We start from the raw sequence: 25,643 nt of genomic DNA on the forward strand, positions 1-25,643 counted from the left end.
GACTGTTTACCAGCATACGACCGAAGCTCGCTCTAACGTGACAGGTCAATAATACTTCAAAAGGAAATCACAATGCTGTCCTTCACTAAAACTCCCTTACAGATTCAGCATTAATTTGTAGATATGTCTTTAGTGTGATTACATTATGACTGACACATAAAAAAACAAAAAAACTGGATGTACTCATCCATAATGTATGCATTTGCAAACCATAGTAGCTCCCTGTCTCTGCTGTATACCTTTCTTCCTTGTTATGCTGATATGGTGAGCTACACGAACACATGAATATGTATGTGCTGCTCATTCTCATGGCTCAAAATGTGTGATGCTTGTAGGCTCTCAGAGATGATTGAATCATGACTGCAATTAAGTGGATTTGAATCTGCATGCATACGAAGGACACGGCGAAGGACACGGCCAGATGGAATCTAATTTCTCTACGGCCTGTCAATCTTTTGTCAAGTATGTTGGCATGCAAACCAGCTCCCAACTTTATGTGAATATTGTTACGGATTAGTGCCTTCTTTCCTATACTATCACCTCTCCGCCTGCGTGATCCTGCAACCTTAACACTTGGAAGGGTCAATGCTGCATTTAATAAGGGGTGCAGATATGGGGGCTTTTCTACAACACAGCCAAACAATGGCCACTGTTGCTTGTAGGTTTCCAAAGGATAGAGATAGTCTGCATCCGGGCACGGTCCATGTACCGAGCGAGGAGTAATTCTATCTGCTTGCCCTTTGCTGAAGGTTGCGTATTTGCAACAAAAACATTGCCCTGTCTATCTAAAACCTTCCTCGATGCCATTTCAACTTGCCCTTTTTTTGGAAAACGTCTTTGAAAGACAGCTGACCTGTAAAACAAAATTTCATCTTTTCTCCCTAAATCTTTTCATTTGTCCCTTTGCATGCAGAATGTCCACCGAGTTGGAAAAGTGTGTATGTGCATAGTGTTGTTTATCAGCTTCGCCCTGTGATCCAACATAGGTTCAATCAATACTCTTCTCCCCGCTTGCATGAAAAATCAGCTAAGCAGCCACTCAAGCAGGCAGCTAGAAAGCCAGACAGGCAGTCCACAGGCGGCTCCTGGGGGGAAAGTGTGCTGCTTGTGCGCTTGCAAGCACTGCCACTCCGTCAAACTTCCATCTTCTTCAAAGGGTTACAGAGTCATTAGATATACAGGCGAAATAAATAGCCCAGCCCCAGAGAAATCTTGCACCCAACTACCTCATTTACTAGTTCATATAACTCACTCTTTAGCACTGTGATGAGGGATAATGCCAGCCAGTCTCGCTGCCCATTCTGTGAATGCAACTTGATTTAAATATTGTAGAGGGGTGTTTGTTATGAAGACAGAATCCCATTACTGTGCTTTTTTCACTTAATTGTACGTTGTATAGATTATAGTTTATATATTGCTGCCCTTTGGTGGAAACACAGAATGGTCAAAGAGATCTTAAAAGCATGCTGTGGCTTCATATTAATGATGTTTGTTAGGTTGTTTTCTGGCATCAAATGTTGTGTATCATGATGCTAAGTGCTATACCCACTGCTTTTATCAAGGCTTCGTTTTGCCGATCGGGTGATGCCTCTCAAGATTAAATTTGCATTATATTAGCATTGTCTGCATCCATTTTCCCACATGGAAATTAAGTTTGTACAGGTTTGCACTTGGTATTGCCCTAGCAGCAGCTCTTGTTCAGGAGCAGCTGTTTTCCAAAGCTTCAGTTATATCAACTGTTTATTTAGGGTCCTCCAGACAGCAACTCTTGTTAGCTCAGGGCTAATACTGCATCTAACTCAGTTGATTTCTGTAGGGGGTTATTGAAACCCTCATAAAAGTAAAAATCATTCTCAGTGTTAAGTGCAGGCTATTATTCAAATTGCTTCATCTTTAAAGTTTCACTTTCAGATATGCAGCTACTGTTGCTGCAACTGACACACAGATTTTCATTTATTATACAAAGAGGGCCTTATTCAAACCAACTGCTTCAAATATCTGCAACATATCCTTTGAATTAATTCAAGAACCACGTCTGTCTCAGGCATTACTTATGACTTACCATACACCGAAGGCCAATGAGTCAGTGTTGGTATAATTACAGCGGGAATGCATCTATTACTTTTAATTAGCGACCTGGGGTAGGTTTGTCAAAACACTTAGATGTGAGAGTGTGTCTTTGTTTCTCTATATAGTCCTTTCATGGAAAGCTGCCAGGAAGTATTTCATACAGCACGGAATGTCTGATGGCTAAAGTAAGGCAGTTTGGATGTTAAGTAACTAGTGTATTGATGGATTGGACACTTTACACCGTGAACATGAGCATTTACTAAAATAATGTGTACAACCCGGTGTACAATTAGTGTTATAATGGGTACATTTTTTTTTAAAGAATAAGCCTTAAATACATTTTTCCCTTGCAGAGGAAAACCATGCGAAATTATTAAAGACAGTTGTATTTCTTGAAAAGTGTGATGTCATAGAGTAAGATAATTTATAATTCATCACATTTTTATTTGGATGAGTTCAATCTGCCCAATGTCCCAGCGACATCTGGCAGCTGAAATTAGAACTCAGAGTTCATAGGCTGCTTTTGGTTTTTGATTTGTGGCTCTCAGCGGCCCACAAAATTCTGGGATTACATTTTTACTCAGTCACATCAGCTTAGTCGAGACAGGTGTGAATAGCAGCATGTCTTAAAAGAAAGGTTTAAAAGAAGGTTTAAGAGATACAAGGAATAAATCGTGAATGAGGTATGGAAGGACTTCAAAGAAAGAATGTTTTACTGTTGCAGACATTCACTAAGAAAAAGGTAGCAATAGTTTTTATTTTGCTTTAACACACAGTGAAAAGTCTTTCCAGGCTGCACTGCAGGGAAAAGGCTGTTATCATGGTAAATAAGTGCTCACTTGTGTACACTTTGTGTACCGCTGGGTTTTCAATTTCAGGCTCTCATATTTATCATAATATTTCTCTTTGGTTCCCTGTGCTATTGGAGACAGTGACAAACATGGTTGTGAACAGTCCACCTCCACTCATACTGGAAAAGTCTCATTATATGGCAATTTGGAAGGTTTAGATATTCCTTTGAAGAGGGGAGCGCTTATGCATGCTATTATTAATGTAGACAATTCTATACAGGCAAATGACCGCTTTAAGAATTAATTGATATGTTGATACTGACATGTGAAGGTGCCTGTATACTATTTGTTGTTGGACAGTGAAGCAGCTTTTAAAACTTCCTCCCCCCCACAAGTCTAATATGAGAACTGGGGAGGCTGCATCTGAGAATTTCTCTTAACTTTCAGCAACGGACATTCACACCAACTTCATGCATTGATTTACCAGTTGTGCTGAAGTAAGAAAGGAGCCAGCGTTTGAACTTCTCCCTCTAGCGCTCTTTTTTCCCCGATTCTTTACACAACTATTTTTAGCACTTTTAAGTGTGTAAAACCAAGTGCAACACTGTGAATGCCTTCCAGGAGAAGCTGTCTGAAAATGTGTGCTATTATTCCCATATTTAAAGGATAAAGTCTAGCTTTTCACCCTGCCCTCAAGTGTGGCCATTTCAAACAGCTATAATCACGTTTGCTTTCCAACTTGGTCACACAAAAAATTGTATGAACTTGCTCTTTTCAAGCATCACCCGGCCCATCGCCTTTTTAGATGCAGTATGTTATAAGCGCTGTCCACCACTATAACCAAAACATCAAACATCTTCTTTTAAGTATTTCTGTTCGCTTCTGTTTACCAATCTTTTTCAGGCCATCCTCTCGAGCCAGACACATTGTATCATTTCTGATACTTAAATATAGCACATTTAAAAACAACAGGTAAACATGATTGAAGGAACAATAAATACAAAAATAATGTAACACTATAAAACACATGATACACGGGGAAAGCCTTACTAACACATGTAGCCAACAAGAGAATAAAATGCTGTAAATGGCATTTTAGTTCATTGTAGTTATCACAAATGGGGAACATCAGACAACGCTAAAAATATGGGTTTTTAAATTTGATATTTTCAATGGTGGAAAATAACTTAATATTGGACAGGAGACAAGATGTGCTTACCATCTCTGTGCTGTCTTAATTTGTTCCCTCCATTCCAAAGCTAAGTAATTTAGGTGTGAGTTTCTTCATCAGTAAATAGCTGCAGATTGCGCAGTTAACTTAAAATAGGCCATTAGGCGCCGACATTTTTTTGCCAATCAAAATATATTGCTACGTCAACTACTAACATCCTGTGGTGTGAATTCACAAAGAAAGCATTGCGGCTGCCGACAGCACCATGAATTGTGCATAATTTGCAGCCGCCATCTGCCCTGTCCCCAGGTCAGATTCACAAAAGACGTTTGCGCTAATGGTGTTACTGTGCAAACACGAACATGAAGTTTTGCAGCTGAGTGCAAATTTCCCTTTACGTGTGTGTGATTGCGATTATCCATGTGGCAAGTATAAATGATGGTTTTGTGCCAATTACACAGCAGTAGTGTAAGGGCTTTACACCCATTAAAAAGGGGATTCAGTTATCAGCGACTCTCTGAAGATTGCATATTAACTAATTTAAATTCAAATAACTTTGGAGCACCGGAGTCTTATTGTGCAGTTCAGGGAGTATTTAACCCTGTTCGGGTGCTTTGAGACTTGCACAGTTTCTTTGGTTTAATTTGTCCAGGTGTCGTGGCTGCAAAAGTCACACAGTCCTTTGGGGAATTTACCCCTGAGAGTTTTAGATCAACCTACATACTTTGGCAAGCTCATACCCGACATGTAAAGTATGTGATGCACACTCATGCACCTAACCCAGTTTTCCTTCCAACGTCATTGGCACAGTCCTTTACTGATAAGTCATCCAGGAAAGCTTGGCGGTCCGGTTCAGCTGCCAAGCTCTTGCTGATCAAGTTTTATTTAATTGGCTGGTGAGTGTTAAAAAGCTAAAGCACAGTTTGCCTTTGGTATATTCCAGTTACCATAACAGTCCTTGAATGGTTAATGTCCAGTTTGAGTTGTCTGTGTTTGGAATGACTTTGTAAAACATATTCTGAAAACATCTGGTTGCACACAGCACCAGTCCCCGGCCAGTTGGTTTTCTGTCATGTTTGGTTTTTATGTTTTCTGCACAGCAGTGGGCTGAATTTTAATTCAATGTTCTCTTCATCATAGCTGCAAAGGGTTTTTGTGTCGAGTTTTAGATATTTAGATTGCCTTTGATGTGCAGAGTCACACTTTGTTGAACTCCATAAATTTGGTATTTCAAACAAATAAATTTAAATTTCACAGGCTCTCAGTAACTCCCATGGAGACATAGTTGCTGCATAGTTGCTAGAGATCATGCTGTTTCATGAAACCATGCATACATTTGGTGCAGCCTGCAGTACATAGCTGAATTCGATTATAGAGACTACAAATGACACAGCAGATCAATGCACCCTGGACTATTTACATGATAGTACCAAGGGATTGTTCAACATAGTGAATGCTTAAGGTTTTATTTCTTTATCATCAGGTGCATATGCATCATCATTTTTTTGCTTGTATTGTTACCATATATAATGTGCCAAGACAACATAAATTATGTATGATGGGTAAACTTTGTCAGTTAACCTCACAAAACTGTCCGTATAAACAATAGTTTGCGTACTTAAAATGCAAAAGAGGTGCATTTAAATGTAACTCTTAGGAGACTCGGTTGCTCCTCGTCACCTTTGCCCACTGCCCTGGTCAGATGTCAACTCGGCTTCTTCTCCTCAACCTTGCATGCGGTTTCCTTGACACTATACTAATTATGACATTCTAAGTTTGAACCTCTCTCACAAAAAAACTAAGAAAAAAGTATGGATGATGCATAACAAACCCAAATATACATATTTTGCTTTTCAGACAGATTCTTTTGTCTAAATATAACTTGTTTTACATGTGAGGATGTGAAGCCTCAGCTCTGAATGGATCAGTTGGATCTCTCAGTGAAAGGTGATTAGCCTAAAAGCTATTGCGTCTGTTGGATTTTGCAAAATATTGTTTCTTGTATCTATTTTATTTTTATTTTAATATTGTTTTTGTGGTTGGAGGTCTTATACCATTACTGAAGCTTTCGAGTGGCAGGCTAGTTATGGTCACTCTCCAGGTGTATTTACCTGTGTTTTTTTAACATTTGTGAAATGGATTAAAATGGTAATCACACATGCTCTGACGTCATCCCACATTATTCCCGTCCCAGTCTGTTGGTATTTAATTCTGCTCATAAACATAAACAGCTGGCAGTTGAGGCTGAGAATTTATATTGCATTCATTAGAGATCATACGTATTAGGGATGTGTATGCGAGCATCTGCAGTGTAAAGTGGATTAATAATTGGATTTCAAAAATGATTCCCGGAAATTAACAAAGAAAAACACAACTTCACATCCGCGTGTATGAATGAATGAATGTTCAGGATCAGGCTTTGAAAAATTCTCCTACTTATATGTGACCGTCTGTCTATCCATCCATCTATTCATAGATCCATCCAGCACAGTTTATAGAAGTGTAAAAATGGCTCTCAGTTTACTTGCTTGCCAGTTGGAATAATTAGCCATAAACAGATGGCACAATCAAAAAAAATAATTTGACTTGACTGCATGATCAGTCACAAGCTTTAGGATTGAGAAGTTTTGTATTCCTATAAACATGAAAACTCTGGATCTGATCAAACTAATTGTGTTGTATTGATCATTACTCACAAACTCAGCTACGCTCTGTTCTTTATCACAAAGCTGAGCTGAGCGCGTCTTTAAAAAGCACTCTAAGACAAAGTTTTGCGTCTGTGCTTTTACGAGTGGAAGTTTTTCTCTGAAACGATCTTTCACTGACAGATTTAGCTTATGTTAAATATTACACTGTTAATGGCTAATAAAGCAGAGGTTCCAACTCGTGAAATTTCCCTAAAGAGAGGAGCTACTGAAAAGCCAAAAACGACTTTGATTTGCTATAAATTTTTTTTTATATCTAAGTAATAAGCTTGATATTGATAAAGCTACACCCATATACAGTATCAGGTATTTCAAGACTGATTTAAGTTGTTCAAATTTCAAATACAACTTAGTTTCTACTGTAATAATGAGAGAGAAGTTTTATTTAAAGAATATTTTAAAAAGTAAGTTTGCAATATACATTTTTATAACCCAAATGTAAAAGTGTAATGTAATAATCTGAGTCCAGATCAAAATATTTTTCAATAGTTACTGAAGGGGTACGTCCTTATTGATCATCAGTTATTTTACTCTGCCAATGCATAAGGATGTCGCTTGTCAGAGCCGTCGCAGGGGGGGCGCAAGGCCCTGTGCAAATCTTGATGTGCAAGGCCCTGCTCATTGACATGCATGCCCGCTAGCTTTGCAGACCTGCTCCGCCACCACATCTCTGGAAGTGTTGACAAACACTCCGGCGATCCTTGCAGTGACTTATTAAATTCTTCCTATTTTTTAAATTATTTTCCTTTTCTCAGCACCCGACTCGTGTTTACGAGACCTGTCGCGCTCTCATTCGGCCGATAGTGTTTCCCTTTCTCCTTCATCCAAGCACACACTACGTAACAACACAATATTGGAAATGAAAAAAACAAATAATTTGTTAGGTTAGATTTTTGAGTATGCATAATGGAATTGACAAACAAAAATGCAGGATGCGAAGCCAGGGGGTTGCCAGGTCCGCGGTTTTCCTGCAGAATTGGGCTACTTTTGAAGTGTTGCTGGGGACCCTGTGCGAGGCCCTTTAAAGGTGCGAGGCCCTGTGTGGACTTCGCACACAGGGCTCTGTGTGGCTCTTTGAGGAAAATATATAACCTGTGTGTTATGTTTATATCTAGGATTTGTTTTGGAACTTGTATGAAAGTAAGTAGTATTAGTATGTATATATAGTGTGTATATAAGTACATCAAGGAGATCCATGCCAACAGAGGTCATTGGACATGTCTCATTGACAGTTATCAATCTGCAGTAAAATGCTCTGTAAGTTGACTGAGCTCTCCTATGAAACCGAGTGTTCCTGTAAATGGCTGTTTTTGGCCTATCGCCGGGCCCTGCAGTCAGTTTCAGATAATAGGTGCTCTTCAAAAACTGAAATTCTAGCACTCGGTGATGTGATGTTTTTTTTTGTCACGAGGATTTTTCACCCTTGAATTTATGAAAATAATTTGAGCTCAGTCTGCACCTGCTATTAAGCAAAGCGGCCATTCAGGAGCCAACAGGAAGATGATTATACACCGCAGCTGTAGCTTTTTCTTTGATGTCTTCCTGCCACCTTTTTTCACTACCTTGCTGTTTCTTTCCTTGTGCATTGTGCTAATGTACTCGCTTTCTCTGTCCCCTGTTGCCACTTCCAGCTTTAGATTTATGTTATTTAGTGAATTCTTAATGCAAAGAGATTGGTATGACACCATTGGGGACTTCAGCTCTCCCTTGGCTGTGCATTTTATCATCGTCCCTTATTAATGTCAGCTCTGCAGACATTAATAAGCATCTGAGTAGCACAGGCATCAAATTCCAACTTGTGCTGACATTTGCAAGCTCTTAACACCAAGGTCAAGATTACTTAGGACAAAACTGAAAATGGAAATGTCTGAGGTAATTAACTATGAATATTAAATGTACCTACTTGCTTTACATGGCAGGAGACAAAATTAAGGAAACACTGTCTGTTAAATATTTGTACATAAATGCATTTATTCTTAACAAAACTGTCCTCTCTTTCATTTTCTAGAGCTGAGAAGCAGCTCTTGTGGAAACCCAGGAATTCCACCAAAAGGCATACTGAATGGAACTCAGTTCAACGTAGGCGACAAGATCCGCTACCGGTGCGTCACCGGCTACGTCCTGGACGGGCATTCACTCCTCACCTGTGTGACTAACGCAGCCACTGTGTCAGTTTGGGACTTCCCCGTGCCAATCTGCAGAGGTGAGGATGTTTTATTACTGAAAATTAGTTAAAAACTCATTTTAACTGCTCGTGATGAATACTGCTGCCAACTTTTGCTCCCAGCAGTACAATATGACTGATGGGAATGATGTTATCTAATCATATTTTTGGATCCCCCTAAGACATTTAAAATGAGCAGGTGAATGGTTTAATTTGACCTTTTTCTTAAAGTTAATTGCATTTTAATGATTGACAGAATGTTTGATGGCAGTGACTGGTCTGCCACAGATGTAGTAAAGTCTTCATTAGATCTTTACATGTGTTTGCAATCTGATGGGAAGGTGTGATTTAAGTCATATTGAACAGGTTGATTAGAGCCTCTGTGGCGCAAAAGGTTAATGAAATATTTATTCCCTTAGAGCAAGTAGCTGAAATACATTAGGGCTGCAGGCAGGGGTGCTTCATTTACTAGATTTTCATCTCTAGACGGACTTTACTGTGACTTTAGTTGATGAGCTGGTTGCTGTTTAAGTGAGGTCACAGCCATCTCTTCTCTCTGCATGGGTAGAAATGGCAGGTTAAAGGAGCTACAAAGCAAGCAATTGAGGGCCCACCAAGTCTGTTAGATTCTTCGAGTTAAAAATAAGAAAATCAGCCATACAGGGTTTGTTGTAGCTTTGCATCAACTCCAGAACCACTATCAATAAGAGGGAGCAGCAGGAATTTCAAATATATAGGGGGTACAGCATTTTTCTGCAGACCGCTCTGCAACTAGAATCTGAAGATATGAAGTGAAAATGCCCTATTATTTAGTCAGACCTTGAACCTGTGAAACTGCAGTAAAAACTGTGTGCTGAATATCAAGTACCTAATTTTCTGTCCCAAAAAAGAACAGATTGTTTGGACTGTTAACCTTATTACACTTATATTTACAAGAAAAACAATTCATATCAATCATATTTTTCAAGTATTCTCTGGCATGAATCCTCTGTACAAGATAGGAGGTGGAGCATTCTGGAGGTCTGGCCAAGATGAGTCCTGGCATGTAAGATGAAAATGCACCCAATGTGAGCACTCCATGATTGGGAGCTTTATGAGTGTACAACAAGAGCCAAGTTCACTTTTAAGATGTTTGATGCTTTCAAGAGTCTGCATAGCTTGAGGTGTAATATATTTTTTATTTTCTGACACTTGGAGAACTTCGGAATGGTTTTTGGTTCATTTTAAACTCCAAATCTTTTAAAAAAAAATACTGTTGCCCAGGACTTGAACCCCTTGAGATGCTATATGTAATAGAAGTAGAGTGAAGAAGCATAATGATGGTGTCTTTCAGGCAACTGCTGGATAAATGACTAGCTTTTTGCACCATGCTGTTTATCCCTTGCTGTGCTAAGATGAAACCTGTCTTCTCTGATGCAAATAATCCTCCACAGTACATATTTAGAATAGAATTGTGCTGCTAAGAGTGTGATCTCTTGCAATTTGTGATTATGTGTGCACTGTAGGAAGGAAACCTGAGTTATGTCAAAGTATTTTTTGAGAAGTGCTGCAGAGTTAGAGGAGGCGAGAGTGTGATCGCTTGGCATGATGGATGCAAAATGAGGTACTGTCTGTACTCACTGACAGAGGCAACTTTGGTTTAATAAATGTTTTAACCTTTTTCTAACCTCCATTTAGACATTGAACAGCTTACTTTGCTCTCGTTTGTCCCAAGAAAGCCACACAGGTGGAGAGATTTATTTATTGCAGTTAGGCTGAAAAGTAAACATGCAGTGCAAATATTCCAGGTAGGCAACACCTTTCCCTTTGCTTCTGCTGTGTCAGCCTCCCTTTACTCCAAACCATCGCGCTGCTGCTGTAGTCTCATTTCGAGCCCGGGAAAACCTTGACATTTATGTTTGTTACTTCTACAGACAGCCACCACTTAATAGAGTATACCACAGGGACATATAAACTAACATTAGGCTAAAGCAGAAGGATTGAAAGCAATTCCCATATCCAGATCATTTCCTTCCAATCTCACAGAATAGTCTGCTTTTGTGTTCTTATTGCTGTGTACTTCAAAAGCGTACCCAACTTCAGGAAAAGTCCTTACAAAGATTGAGTGCATCAAAAAATGTCTTATTCCACAGACATTTTGGGTATTGTAAGATTGATCTCATACTCTTCTGTTTAAATAAATAGTTTTTAGTGAAGTTAGATGTCATCTTTACAGCAGTTTTTGCAAAGCTAAAACCGAGCTTTAGCACCCCCCAAAACAACCTGATGCCTCGTTGAAGAACGCCCACTCACCGGTACATTTTAGCCTGATATTTTCATTATGGTTTAACTGATATTATGGCTGACTTGCATCAAAACAGAAGAGAGGACACACTTTAAATCTTTCAAATACCCTTCACCCCCCAACCTTTGCAACAACCAAAGCGTTCCTAAAGCCAGCTGAGGACATTAACCCATGCTAACTCATTGTACAGTGCAAGGAACCAGAAAAAAACAAAAAAGATTCAGCATATGTATGAGAAATGGCAAGCTTGTAGGACACAAAAAGCTGCAGATGGAGGCTTCCTTCTATTACAGGATGGTGTTAGCCTCTGTTGCCTTGGGCCAGAAACATCACTCCTTTTCAGGCCTGGGCACTGCTTGAGCCACTCTCTCTCTCGTCTAAATCCGGCCCGGCTCCTGTATGTGGGCAGATGGTCCTTTGATCTTATTTCCTCAGAGATACTGCCCTTTCTGCTCATCTCCGATTGTTTCACACTAAACACACAGCAACACAAAATCGCTCCACAATCCCCTGCTCAACCCCATCATCTCCCAACACCTCAGTCTCTCAACTACTCACCTTCTTTTGTGTCCTCTTTCATCTTTCTCCCAGTTCACTTCTCCGTCCTGCATCCAACTTCTTATGTGTGCACCTTGTTTGGTTGTGTGTGTGCACAGCTGACAGAAAGTCAGAGGGATAGAGGAGATAAAGGGAAAGGTGCAGGGAGCTCTACAATAACAATTTCCTATACAAAAGAATTGTTTGAACCAGGATGATCAAGCCATACAACCAAACAATTGTTACTAAACTCTGAAATTAAGATAAATCTAACGTTGCTGGACAGTGTTGTCACTGTTAAAAGTGGTCGCTGCTGTGATGTAACTCAGTGTGTCTTTTCCTTAGCTTGTCTCTGTATAAATAAACCCACACACAAGCATCACATGAATGCATGTTTCTATTTTTAAGAAAAGCAAGATCTATGGCTTAGATGCTAGAAGTGGCTTCAGTCATACAACTTATATTACATTTCTTAGGTAACCATATACTGTAGTCTTTTAGCCACTGCAAAGCCTGGTTTTCTCCAATTTAAATGAACCATAACTATGTTTGTCATGCCTCACTGTCTCTATGAAATGCTACACTAGAGCTTTAAAAGTTGGCTGAAAAACTGAGAGATGTTTCAAGTGAAGAGTCAAAGAGATGAAGGACTGACGTCAAAGAAAAGACAGAATCAACATCAAGCAGAAAAAGCAGTGAGCTGGAGAATGAATGGCTTTTCTAATTGTGAGTTACTACTGCTCCTCCCAGGAGCCTATTTCGATTCCTTCCATCTAAATTGTCTCTGGACATTCATTAAAGCAGGCAGTGAGACAGCAAACGGGGACAGCGTGGTAACACGAGAATATGGTTTATTGATGCACTGTCATTCTTGCTGCCATCAACTGTCCAACAAAATAAGAGAATTAGGCCAGAGAAAACCCTTGTTTCTTAAAAACATGTCCATATGCTAATGTGACTGGAGTAAACTCCCAGTTCTCTTTGCAGTGCCCTTATAACTCAAATTTAGAATTCAAATATGAAAATTTGACTTGACCGGGGCAAGATTTTTCAGTCCAAGGAAGTGCTAAGTTGTCCTCCACAGTTACAAGTGATATGGAAAAAGCTCCCCGAGCTACGATGGGTGTTTCCAGACTCTTTTGACTAAGGTGGCACATACAGTGCACCGACTTATGCATGGGTTGCATAAGGTTGGGGGATATGAAAGTATATACCATGCAAAGGTACAAATGTATCCACCCATAGAGATCTGCCAATATCGTTTCCACCTCTTACCTGACTATAAAACAAATCAGGGCATATGAGAATCAAGAATCCAGTTGTCTAACTTAATATGAGCAGAAACATGAGTAGGAACTAGGGGTGTCACGATTTTCGTTTTTAACGTCATGATTCAATTTGATTCTCACAAAAACAAAATGAAAACAGCCATGTCTGTAGTCATCATTGAACAATTAAGAGTCTAAACAAACTGTATCTTAACAGTTGAACATATACCACACGGTTAACTATTTTTTATCCCCTACAGCGCCAGTTATTGTAAACAATGTTGACATAACTCACAGGGAATGCAAAATATTTCCACACCAGTGATTTCAGAGAAGCAGGAGGGGTTTCGAGCTCGGTTGATGTGTCTCCTAAATCAGCAGTTGCTGTGGTGCCTTTTAATTGGCTGCAGCTTCAGGTTAGAGGACGCTCTTGGCACGCCTGCCGGACGTGGCTAAATCCTCGATTCCACCTTTTATTTAGAAGGTCGAGATTGTGGCTTTATTTCGATCAATATCCGACCTACAATTGAGATCGTGACCTTCCTAGTTTGAACTATCTAATTACAGTTTATCTACTTTTATACCTAAAATAACACAATAAAACAAAAGTCATCTTCACTTGTCAAACAGTTGGTTTGATCTGAGTGCAGATAGCCAGTTATGCATTAGGATAATGGAGAACACTTGTGCTGGCCAATCAGATTACAGGGGTGTATTTCCCATGTTGTATTTTTAATTGGTGCTATATTTTGCATTAAATCATCTTCTCTCTTGATTCATTGAAATTCTGATATTATAGAGGGATGGTCACTATTATAAAAGCCCCCCAGCAATATGCAATAGGCAGTATAAATTGCATCTCAGCACCCATTACAGATCACTTTACTATTCCTAAACCCTATGAATGTTTAACATGATTTGCAGCTGAGCAAATGAGGGACTTACTGTAGACATAGCCACTGCCTTTGCATTAACACAGGGATTATTACAAAGGAAAAACCTGAGGTAGTGTAGGAAATTATACATGAGTTCCTTCCCTTCTCTCCTTTGGGGTGAATATTCCTAAGTAGAAAGACAAGCGTTGTATATCTGATCAAAGTCAAGGGGAGAGAGGCTTAATCCCTCCTCAAGTAGCATTAGATTGCTGATGCTGGGGATGTAAATGAGCTCAGCTAAAGCAGTCCTAATCCTCACCACCATCTTTTTTTCCGTACACTGCCACCGTTTTTTAAAAAAGAGGGATCCTTCTCCGTCTTTAAGTCCCGAGCATGCTCTAATGATTTGCTGAGGAACACATTGCCCAGCATTCAGTTGCTCTTTTATGCCACTAAACCTCGTTGGCAGACTCTACCTCAAATGCTGCCATGCATCCCAATGAAACAATGCATACATGGAACCTGTGAGGCATTATTTAGTCGAAGCCAATTTAAAATTTTCAAGCTGCGAAGCATTTTTTGAGCCTTAAACAGCAGTTTGCCAGTTCATGATTTACAGTACCGTGCATGGATGCTTCTCAAAAATAAGAAAGCAAAGCACCCAGTCTTTTGTACAATAATGAATTGCTCCCCTGCATCCACCCAATTTTCCTGTGCACTGTAATTGGCTACAACTGTGGACACATTAATGGCTTATAAGTGAGGATATTATCATTAAATGTGTTTGTGGAAATCTATCCCTTGCCTTGAAGGAGGCCCTGTGCTGAAATATTGGTGATTAATTCATAGCACACACTCTATGACACACACACTTTATCCAAAAGGTCTCCTTAAAGTTGCTTGCCAGACAGAGGGCAGTTACCACTGCCACGTCTTCTGTTCTCAGTGTAGATAGAACAGTGCCTTCATCGTACCTGCACTGACATTTGCACATGGCTTATTTACGCCGGCCCCTGGGTTGAATGATGTTCAGAGATGGCCAGAGAGCAGTAATGTTATCATAGCCAACCATAAAGAAACTTTTTCTTTGTTCCGGCATCCTATTCTGTTCCGCAAAGATCTGAGAGACTCAAAAGGCTTTTACTTTTGTTTATGGTTTGTGGGAGAGCCTTGTCATTGCTAAATGATTCTACTGACATTACTGTAGGAAAAACAGACAGAGTGCCGACGCTGTGTCCTCAGAGCCTCCCAGTCAAAACCGAGAATATTAACAGTGCTTGATGACAGGCTACTCTTTCTGCTCCCTCTCTGCAGGCACCTCAAGGCTAACTTAATATACTCTTATCTACAGTACTGAGTCTTACTGCTGTGTGTTGATATTTGATTGATTTGTATATCAGCTTTCATCATATGATGCCTTTAGTCCCTGGCAGATTTCCTGCAGATCCTTGGATAAGAGCGTTCTATTCCTTTTGCATTGAACAATATGAAAATGTGGACGGTCTTGTGCTGTTAGTATAAAAGCAATTGATTTCAGGTTTCCAAGACATCACAGCACTGTAGGGGAGTTTGAAGAAGGGCTTCGAGTTGGCAGAGCTGGAGATGAACAACATCTTTCATTTTTTTTTTTTTTTTCATTTTCCCCTTTGCTACTTCAAAGTGATATTATGTAATAGGATTGTTTGGTTGTATTTTATGTGATAACTAATTAACAGCTCTAGTAGTAAGTGTGTTTAGGCTTAATTACTCATTATCCAGTCTAGTTCTTTCACAATCTCAAGGGGTGATACTCATTTTTACGTCAGTGAGTGACATAATGCGTCTGTTTTCTTGTTTACAATGACATATTTTATGAATGTCACAGTTTTTTAATTGAGTAGAAATATTGACCACATATTAACCAGTTTCAGCTCTAACTACTTCTGGTAAGATCACACTTTCCGAGGTTAAGTGACTACATGCTACTGGTAATTTAAAACCACCACTTTATCAATACAGTCATTCTTTTGTATCTCTTAAATGTTAATGATTGCCTTTTTTAATGTATAATATGTTGTTACTTATTATCTCATTGATTTATGTTTAATGTCCTCAGATGGTTCACTAATTTCCTATTCCATGAAGCAGGATCACTGCAAGAGCACAATAATGTTAAAAAGAACAAGAAAAGAAGAAGAAACTTGTCTTTTGAAGGACATCATGTTTATTGTCAGAGAATAGAATCACAGCAGCCCCGTTATTGAACTGAAAGAAAGTCTATTATCTTTGTTAGAAGAACGGAGACTTTCCCAAATGATAAAAAAAAATGTATTAATGTTATATCTGTACATAAATAACACACTGCATGTATTTGTTGAAAATCTATTTTTTACAATGCAATATAGTATCCAATTATTTTTTGGACCAGATTCACTGGGGAAATAGTTTATCTCTCTTTTTCCATTGTCAAGAAAACATGGCATGTTGCAGTCTATAAAATGTATTGAAGGAGGAGCTCTTACAGAGAAGAACCATTTGTGTGTAGTACAAAGTACAAAAGTCATGGCCACAGTGTCTGAACGATCAACAGAGGATTAACAACAGAAATATTTGCTTGACTGTGTATAATAGAGACGTGTAAGGTTAATACAAGAAGAGAGAGAGGACAATATCATCACTTGAGAATGCTATAAAAGTGTAATAACTAGTTTTAAAGATATAATCTCAAAGATTGGAATTTGAATAAATGTCTGTTAAGTCACTTTTGCCGAATCAAGTAACAGTGGTGATTGAGCCTATGGCCCACTGATGAATAGTATTATTATGGACTGGGTGTCTGTGGCGACATTTGCAGAAAAAATCACAAGTGGTGCCCAGTTAGTGACGGGTTTTCCATCACCCAGCAGTGGTTGGTCTGCCAGAGAGGGTAGGTGGAGCTAAGCGGCTGCTTTTCCGGTCTCTGCAAGTGTTGCAAGTAAACGGTAATCTACTATGAAAAACAGTTGAATCCAATGATGAATACATAAAGACTCAACATTACGTATGATGACTGATTGACCTGCAAACTCTAATTAATTTGAAGACAGTCGTGACATTTCTCTGACATTAAATGTTTCCCTTTTCTTTTCTCTCTCTTCTCTATCTCTCTCACAAAGTCTCTTATCTTTCTACAGTTGTGTTTTGTATCTGTTGCTTTTGATTTCCTCTCTACTTGTCTCTTTCATTTCCACTTTTCTCTCTTTTTCATCTCCTCTGCTGCACTTGCCCCTCTCTCATTATCTAACACTTCTCCACCACTTCATTCTTGTTCTCTTTGCCTTAACAGCCACGAGGACTCTTTACGCTGCCCTCCTGTCTATCATCAAGGTTAAAATGTGATATGACTCCTTTGGTCAGGCTCTCAGCAATTTAATATCAGTTTAATTTCAGCCTATAGCCAATTACTCCACGATTCTGCTGGGCACCCTTTGAAATGCCATCTTAAATGCAATGAGGGGATACACGGTCTGTCACTCAGGATAAGTGTTACATGGTGAGAGTGTATGATGATTTAAACCAGGCACAAATCATGACTCCATGTGCCTTTGTTGTTACAAGGCTGCGGCATTCAACAAATGAACGCCTGCCCTTGGTGTTGTTTACAAATGAGAGTCTGCCCTTGATATGAATCACACATGTGTGGACATCATTGATGTCTCAGACACTATCAATGCCATCTCCACCCTTTCTATAAAGACTTTAATCCATCGCCATGCTTCAGCTAATGTGTCAAAGGACATGGATCAAGCTTAATAGCAGCTCCTGCTCTACCATCTTCTCCCCTTTTTTTTCCTTTATCTTCTTTTGAATTTCATACATCCTCTTCCTTGTTCCTTGACCAATCGTGTAATGCGGCATACAGGAATGTTCAAGGCTGGCAGCTCTGACAGTCGAGAGAGGAGCGCTGAGCCATCAAAGGTTTCAGCTGGCACAGCTGAGTGTCACATATTAGTCTTAAATGATGTGAAAACTGTGAAAGCCCTGCCATCATTAGAATTCTTTAGGGAGAAGAAACGGATACAGGCATAGAGGGGAGGGAGGTGAGTAATAGTGGAAAGATCTGAGAGAGAGGCTAGAAGGAGAGGAATTGAGAGAGATAGAGATATATTAGAAAGGGTTGTGGGGGGAGGAAGAGGGAGTGAAAGAGAGCAAGCCACTGTTATGGCAGAGTGCATTAGCATTCAGCTGAGGTGCCGTGCTCCCCACATTGGTGAAAAATATACAATTTCACAGCATTATAAGCCCTGTTTATCATTATTTGTTTGTTTCCCGAAACATGAGGGGGCTCAGAGGACACAATGATGAATTACTGACTCTTGGGTGAAGGAAGGAGACAAGATGGAGGAGAAAGCACAAATAAGATAGATGGGACATTTCCTCCCTCAAAAAACCTAACTGAACAACTCTGACAGAATAAGTTTATCCCAGTGTCCCTCGTCTGAAAGCTTCATTATTTTTGTGATTGAGATGAAAACAACAGCAGCCTTTCAGTCTAACATTTTATATTGTTAGCAAACTAATAATTGTGCTGGTGTTAGCTGTAGATGCTGGACGTGACAACCTGTGGATGTATGAAAAGAAATAATGTAATGTGCTCACGTGCAGCTTCCACTTTGGTCTTTTCAGGGTGAATTTATTTCAAGTGACATGTACAGGTGTTTCATGCCTGAAGCCTCATGTTTTACCCGTGTTGAACTGTTAGTAATAGCTCTGAAATAACCTAGAGACCACGTGTCCGTTCTCCCCTCACCCTCACCACCCTGTTTTTCTCTTTGGTGACTGACAGCGGAGGACACGTGCGGTGGCACCCTGAGGGGCTCCAGCGGGCTCATCTCCAGCTTCGATCTCCCCAGCGGTGACTCAACCGGCGCCGGAGGAGGGGGAGGTGCCGGGGGTCTGGGCAGCAGCGGGGAATGTAAGTGGACCATCCTGGCAGATCCGGGCGACACCATCTCCCTGGTTTTCACTGAATTTCAGATGGAGGAGAAGTCGGATTATCTGGAAGTAGAAGGATCCGAACTGCCGACCATCTGGTGAGTTGAGCTATGAGGAGGTGTGTGAAGTGCACATTGCGTGACAGGTGTTTATGTTTGTGTAAATGTGCTGTGGTGTTGACAAGGTGTTGAAGGAAAGGTGTTTGTGATTTGTGCTAGATAAGGACGTATCAGTGAGGATCCAGGTTTTGTTTTTACGCACGGATTGGTTGGAGGACGACAACGTATACTATCTAAAATCACTTTTAATGGTGAAACTGGTGAAATATGGGCTGCCAGGCCAAATGTTTTGTAAGTTTGGTAAAATCCAGTGACACTACCACCACAACAACAACATAATAATAATAATAAACTTTATTTGTATCGCACCTTTTAAAACACACAATTACAAAGTGCTTTACATACAAGAGAGAGTGCAAGTAAAATCCTGCTCAGGCAGACAGGCAGAAAAACAACACATACATATATGTGAAACAAGCATACTAGCATACATTCATGCACACATGCAAGCATAATGACAGACAGGCAAAATTTCTGCAAACGCAAACCTAAAGAAGCTTTTAGCAGCTGTTTAAAACTGACCACAGATTTGACCTGATGTTCCGGAGCAGGCTGCCTCAGAGTTTAGGGGCTGCGACTTCAAATACACAATCAGCTCTGGATTTGAAGTGTGATCGAGGAACTAATAAAAGGCCCTGATCAGAAGATCGGACAGGCCGGCCGCTAGAATAAGGGCTCATTTGTTCTGCTATTTACGCCAGAGCCAGGCCGTGCAGGGCCTTGTATGTAATTAATACAATTTAGAAATAGATTCTGTTCTTTACTGGAAGCCTGTGAAGAGAGGCAAGAACTAGAGTCATATGAGACAGTCAGTCAGTATTTGTTAACAACTTAGCTGTTGCATTTTGGACCATTTGGAAGCGTGCTATCGAGGACTGCGTAATGCCTGTGAGGAGGGAGTTACAGTCGTCTAAACGGGAAAAGATTAAGGTGTGTACTAGAAGTTCAGTGTGTTTGGTTGTTAGCATTGGTTTGATTTTTGCAATATTTATCAGCTGGAAGAAGCAAGACTGAACGACTTTAGAGATATAAGGTTAAAAATTGAAATGCTGCTCAAACAGAACAGCAAGATTTTTAGAGGTCTTGATATTACTGGCGAGCTATAAGGAAGAGCTCCCTCGAGAAGCATAAGAAAGATAGTAAGAAATGCGAAGAGAGATCTCCCTCTACTTTCCTTAATAAAGAGCAACTCATCAATTTAGACAGTGGGATTAAGATCTTAAGAATTTAAGAAAGCATTTGTTTCAGCAACAATAAATCTACCTGTCTGAGTAATGTTTGTTCCTTTGTAAAGACTAGACTTCTGTATATTCAATCCTAACAAAAACACAAGCTTATGGGCTTTCTCAAACAGAGGAAAAGAAGTTTTGAGTGTAGATTTGAAGATGTCTACAGAGCCTCTGTATCACCAGCTCTAAGTTTGTTCTTTAAAGAAGTTGGGACTTGGTAAGACAGCGCCGCATTGCCTCGGGATTTCTTCTTAGTTTTTGGGATAACAGAAAGGCCTTCCTGCTGAGATCTTAGTACATGCAAAAGAACAAAGGTTTGGTATGTATGGTTGAGCATGGTCATGTAATATTTTGTCGCAGCATCACTTTAAATTCAGCGCATGTCTTGGAAACTTGGAGAAAGCGCCTGCTGACTGCCATGCAAATGTACCTTTTTAAATGAGTTTTCATGGACAGTTGTGTTCAGAAAGTGTTTTAAATATGCCTCGTAGTTGTGATTGAATAAAATCAATTCACAGAGAGCGCGCATGATTCCCTGTTGCATAATTCAAATTAAAGTGCACAAATCCTTGACAGAGTTTTGTTAAAAAAGCAGCCTTCAGACACTTCGCTTTATAGCTCTGTATGGGCAAGATGTAGAAACCACTCCCAACTGAAACAAGGAAATATGAAATGGGCTTGAACCCCCACCTTGAGGCCAAGGTTATCCATCTCTTCTGCGTCCAGGGTGGATGGGAGTATCCGCCAGGTTTATGTGATCCTGCCGGGCATTAATTATAATTGGCTGGAAGAGGCTCTAATCAATCACTGAGCTACGAGCTTTGTTGTCCCTGAGAGTTGTCAGAGGGAGAGAGAGAGAGGCAGACACTGTGTTGCTGAGAGACAGGGAGAGTCAAAAGGAGAGGTGCTCTGAGTGTGGTGATGACTGCTAAGTATTGTATGTTGACGTAACTAAAGAGAGCGCGACAGAGATCTGATACGGGATGACACTGATTTGTTTTGACAGACCATCAGGTAGCCCTCTTCTTTTAGGTGGAAAAGAAATGCTTCTCTGTTTTAACGCCTCAGAGCCCCATGTGGAAAATTATTTGTGTTATCCTGCATCCCTCGGGTTAAAGAAATAAGGGGGAAATGGTTTTGAATGGTTTTACATTTAACATCACCTATTATTGTTAATTAAGTCAACAGGTCGTAAAATGTCTTCAGACATTAGAGAAAATGTAGCCGTGTTGTGTAAGCTTCAAATAATGATTAAAACTGCTCTCTATCAAACATTTTACAGGCCAGTGAACCTCAGTTTGAAACTAACAGATTTCTGCAACAGAGATCTTCTGTTCATATAACTTCAATCAGAGTGATGAAAAACAAAGGAATAGACAGAGGTTACTTTCTTGCTACCTCAAAATAAAAGTAACTTAATTAAACAATGTATTTGTTTTTAACACTGACCACAGCGCTAATGATTTGTATTCACTAGCAGATTTCTTATCAAAACACATTGACTTGAAATTATGTCAGTAATATGTTTTTATGTTCCTTCATAACGTTTGAATGAATTACAATGCTACATGTCGTAAATTCTCAAATAACAGCCAGTAGTCAAACAAAAGCCGGCTCTCTATCAATAGCCGGGGACGTGGTCGGCACGAACAAACACAGGCCGGGGAAAAATGTGAAAAATAAAAACTCAGATCAAATAATTTATAAATTGAATTATTTATGAATGATGAATCTGATCATTCTTTTCATTTACAAATATGAGCCAATAATCATGCAATCATGTTACTTTTATCAAATCAACACTTTGTTGTGGTGGATTACTCATCTAAGTGTTAGTATACTGCTTTAGTCACTGCGGGTGCAATCTAACCAGAGCGGCAACGAACAACATCAAGACTTTCTGTTCTGTGTGCTGCATTGTTTACAGAAAAACAACCCGTTTTTCTTGTGATTTACCTTAACTAACGGTTCTTACCTTGGCTGAAATTTCAACGTCACGATGCAGATTTGTAAAAAGTAAAAATGAAGCTTTGTCAGGTCTGTCCTCAAGAGGAGAAGAAAACTACTTTTAAAATGCTCGTTTGTTGAACGGAGGTCGGATCGATCTGATGCGCTCAAGGAAACCTGGAAACCTGAATGCTGAATGGCTTTCGTGACACAGTGTCAGGGAATTTATCTCAGGTTGAATGTTAGATCTAGCTTAGAGCTTTAACATTGATCCGAAAAGAATCAGGTACTGGAAAAAAACACTATGTGAGTATTTGCGGTATTTCATAAATTCAGTTAATATTTTATTTCCTCCATCTACAGCTATACTTATGTTTCCATTTTTCAAGGTCATGAGCATTTCTACCATTGTTAAATATATCAGTACATTACACAAAATGTGGTGACACTTCCATGGAGTCAAAGCCCCTAAGAAAAGAGAGACATATTGAGCCTTCTGCAGTCCAGTGTCCAAAGAGGGGTCAAAAAGACACAAATTGTGTGTTTTATCAGGCACTGCAGTTAAACAAGCAGCCCCTTTAGTTTTCAGGGTTTTACTTATTTGTGCGGTGAGCGGTCACCATGCTTCACTTGAATGCTTTGAAACTCCGAGATGATGTTATTTTATGTCACCGAATGTCACAGGCTGTCAGGCAGAGTTCTCGTTTTAAGCCCCACAATCCAACTGGGACCCAGTGAGCTTGAGTGCAGCGAGGCCAGAATATTAGAGAGATGCCTTCAACTGGGCCAGGTAAACAAACAGACAAGCAAACAAACAGGATTCAAAGCGAGCAATTCTCTCATGCCCATAAAATTCATTGCTCTCACTCCCTCTATTTTTATGAGTGTCTCTGACTGCGTACAAGGCCATTGGACTGCTAAACTTTGAAGCATCCTAACATACAGCACCAGCTGCGGGCAGAGACAGGCAAACTGTCAATTTACCCTTGAGGTTTAGAGCTGCTTAACGATGATTGACAGCCTGGCACCTCCAAGTCAGCCAGATTTAACATCTCTTCTTTGCCTCTTTCAGGCAAATAGACTTCAAGCTTGACCCGACTTTACTTGTTATCCTCCCCCAACCTTTAATATTACAGGTTGTTTTCGAGTGATAAATATGACTAAAAATATGCTGCAAATTAGTTGCAAATTAATAAACCTTGATCCCTGACAGAATGATTAACTTCAGTGCTGCAGAGTAAGAATTTAAACAGAGACGGTGCTGTTTGCAGAAATTGATTGTTAACATAATAAATGAACCCATACTGTCTATTTCACCTAGATGTAATAACCTATGATGTTCAATAGATTCTGACATATGTAATAGATTCTATAAAAAATGAAAAATGTAGCAACCTGCCCAGTTTGCCAGCCAATTTCCTGAAAGTGGATGATAGATGGAGACTAATACAAAAAAAATCCTAATAGTTAAAAGTAAACAAAGTCCAGGACTGTAGGGCAAAAAATATGTTTTGCTGACACCTCTTAGCAGCTTTTATCCTTTTATCAATTGGGGATTTCTATCAGATCTCCACAAATGAGTTTATTGATTCCATCATTGTCACGCTCTGGCTAGGTTGATGCGAGGCTACACATCAATCACCGTGAAAATAGACTCAAAAAAAAAATTTCTGTTTCCTTTGACAAATGCCGACATTGGAGTCTGGCTAGACCAAGGAAAACAGTTCTTTGATATTCTTCTGACCTTTAATGTGATTGTAGCGGCCTGTTCACAAAGGGCAGAAACAACAAGCTGTAGATTACACGTCACTCATTATTTCAAATATGGACACAGAACATAAACCTGAAAGGCTTTGCAGACATTAGATACACTTTTTGGCTTATTCACAATGAAGTTTGACCAGAAAATGTTTTATTTTTTCATACTTGTCTCTACCTTTTTTCTAATGCTGTCATCTAACTTGCAGATTTCTTTGATTTCCTGCTTAAACATTGAGATTTTAAACTTTAAACTAGATTGCTACTTCACCAAGTAACCATATTTGACTTGTTTCTCTAAATATGAACACTTCTATTCAGACAGAGTAGCTAAATGGTTGTTAGGGGAAGATTACAATATTCAAAGCAGGTTTAGAGCAAGAGAGGCCCTGCAGCTAAATGACCAACTTTGGTTAAATTACCATGTGTATTAGATTCAATTTCTTCTTTCTGGGATTTGTTATTGATCTCCCAACCCATCAAAATGCCTCTAAAGCTTTCCTCCACTGCATTCATGCTTCAATGTTTAATTGAATGAATGTGAATTGACAATTGACCCGGGTATTCCATCGGAGCAAATAATGTATGGAGCTACTGGGTATACAGTAACTGGCTCACTCTTCTCAGGAGCAAATCTACTGACAGACAGGCACCAGGCAGGATAAGATTATCTGCTGAATGGTCCCTGACGAGAGAGAGAGCAACGGCCTCTTCCTTATCATCTAAAATACTTACAATTACTCCCTCTTCGGATTTTATAGAATATGTGTAAAGAGGAAAAGACAAAATCCCCTGGCTCTATCTTTCTGACAAATTTGAATGGTTCGTTCATGAACTGCTGGCCACATATGTATAACCTGCCTCTGTATAATTAAGTAGAGACACCAGAGATTTCAACCTATCTCTCCGGCCTCGAAGCCACATTCGGCCACCGCACCTGCACACTGGGACTCATTACATTGGTATTTTTATGAGAGACCTTGAACCTCTCATCCTATCAAATAAGGCCCTACTCGGAGAGCTTCCTAAGAACCCTCCCATAAACCTTGCAAACCTATATAAGAGTCCACCATTAGTCCACGAGTAGCCTAAAATCAAGGATGTGAAGCATGCTACAACATGGATGAATCCAAGCACATAAAAACACTGCACTCATGCCAGGAAGTAATCTCCGAAAGGCCATATTGCATATCTGTGAAGGAACAAATAGACAGCCTGAGTGAGTCTGCAGGGATAGAATGGCAGTGCATTATGTGAGGAATCCATTTCTCCAATTGGACTTTCTCATCTTTTGTCACTCAATATGCGCTGGAGGAGATACAATAACAAAACAGTAGACAGCACTCACTTGTACTATCTGTTTTACGGAGACTGGGCAGCCTACTCTCTACAATAAATTATTTGTTTTTATGACAGTTGCATTGAGGAGCGCGAGTGACAAGCAATGAAGTTTTGTGAAGTAGCCCTGAATTATTTTGCATAAGCATTTGGCTGCTGTTAAACATTTTATCTCCAGTTGGACATGTGAGGACAACTTTAGAACCAAAACAGTTTGAGAGAAATACAATTTTACTAGTATTTTTTTGTTATAGTGCATAAACATATTCCCTGACATGATATTTTATTAATTTACTGCTTGTTTACATACAACATTAAGTATCTTTTTCAAAGATAGCATAAGAGGAGTTTGGCACGCAAGTCATCAATTTATCAGCCCACATCAGATGCTGCAAGTCTTCCTTCTGTGCCGGCTTGCAGCCTCTGAGCACATT

The 25,643-nt window shown here is 39.7% G+C and overlaps 1 protein-coding gene across 3 annotated transcripts in view; it reads left to right on the forward strand.

The window, feature by feature from the left end:
- The window catches only part of LOC138583571 (CUB and sushi domain-containing protein 3-like), a 231,744-nt gene that overhangs the window by 44,017 nt on the left and 162,084 nt on the right, over positions 1 to 25,643 (forward strand). For all 3 annotated transcript variants that reach the window (XM_069655437.1, XM_069655438.1, XM_069655439.1), the window contains exons 4-5: positions 8,746 to 8,940; positions 18,670 to 18,916. In XM_069655437.1, the coding sequence (XP_069511538.1) occupies positions 8,746 to 8,940; positions 18,670 to 18,916 (442 nt within the window). The remainder of the gene's footprint in view (positions 1 to 8,745; positions 8,941 to 18,669; positions 18,917 to 25,643) is intronic.

The sequence above is a fragment of the Semicossyphus pulcher genome, unplaced genomic scaffold, assembly GCF_022749685.1.
Source record: "Semicossyphus pulcher isolate SPU_LCO1_2020_fin unplaced genomic scaffold, fSemPul1.0.p SCAF_9, whole genome shotgun sequence".
Taxonomy (NCBI): Eukaryota; Metazoa; Chordata; class Actinopteri; order Labriformes; family Labridae; genus Semicossyphus; species Semicossyphus pulcher.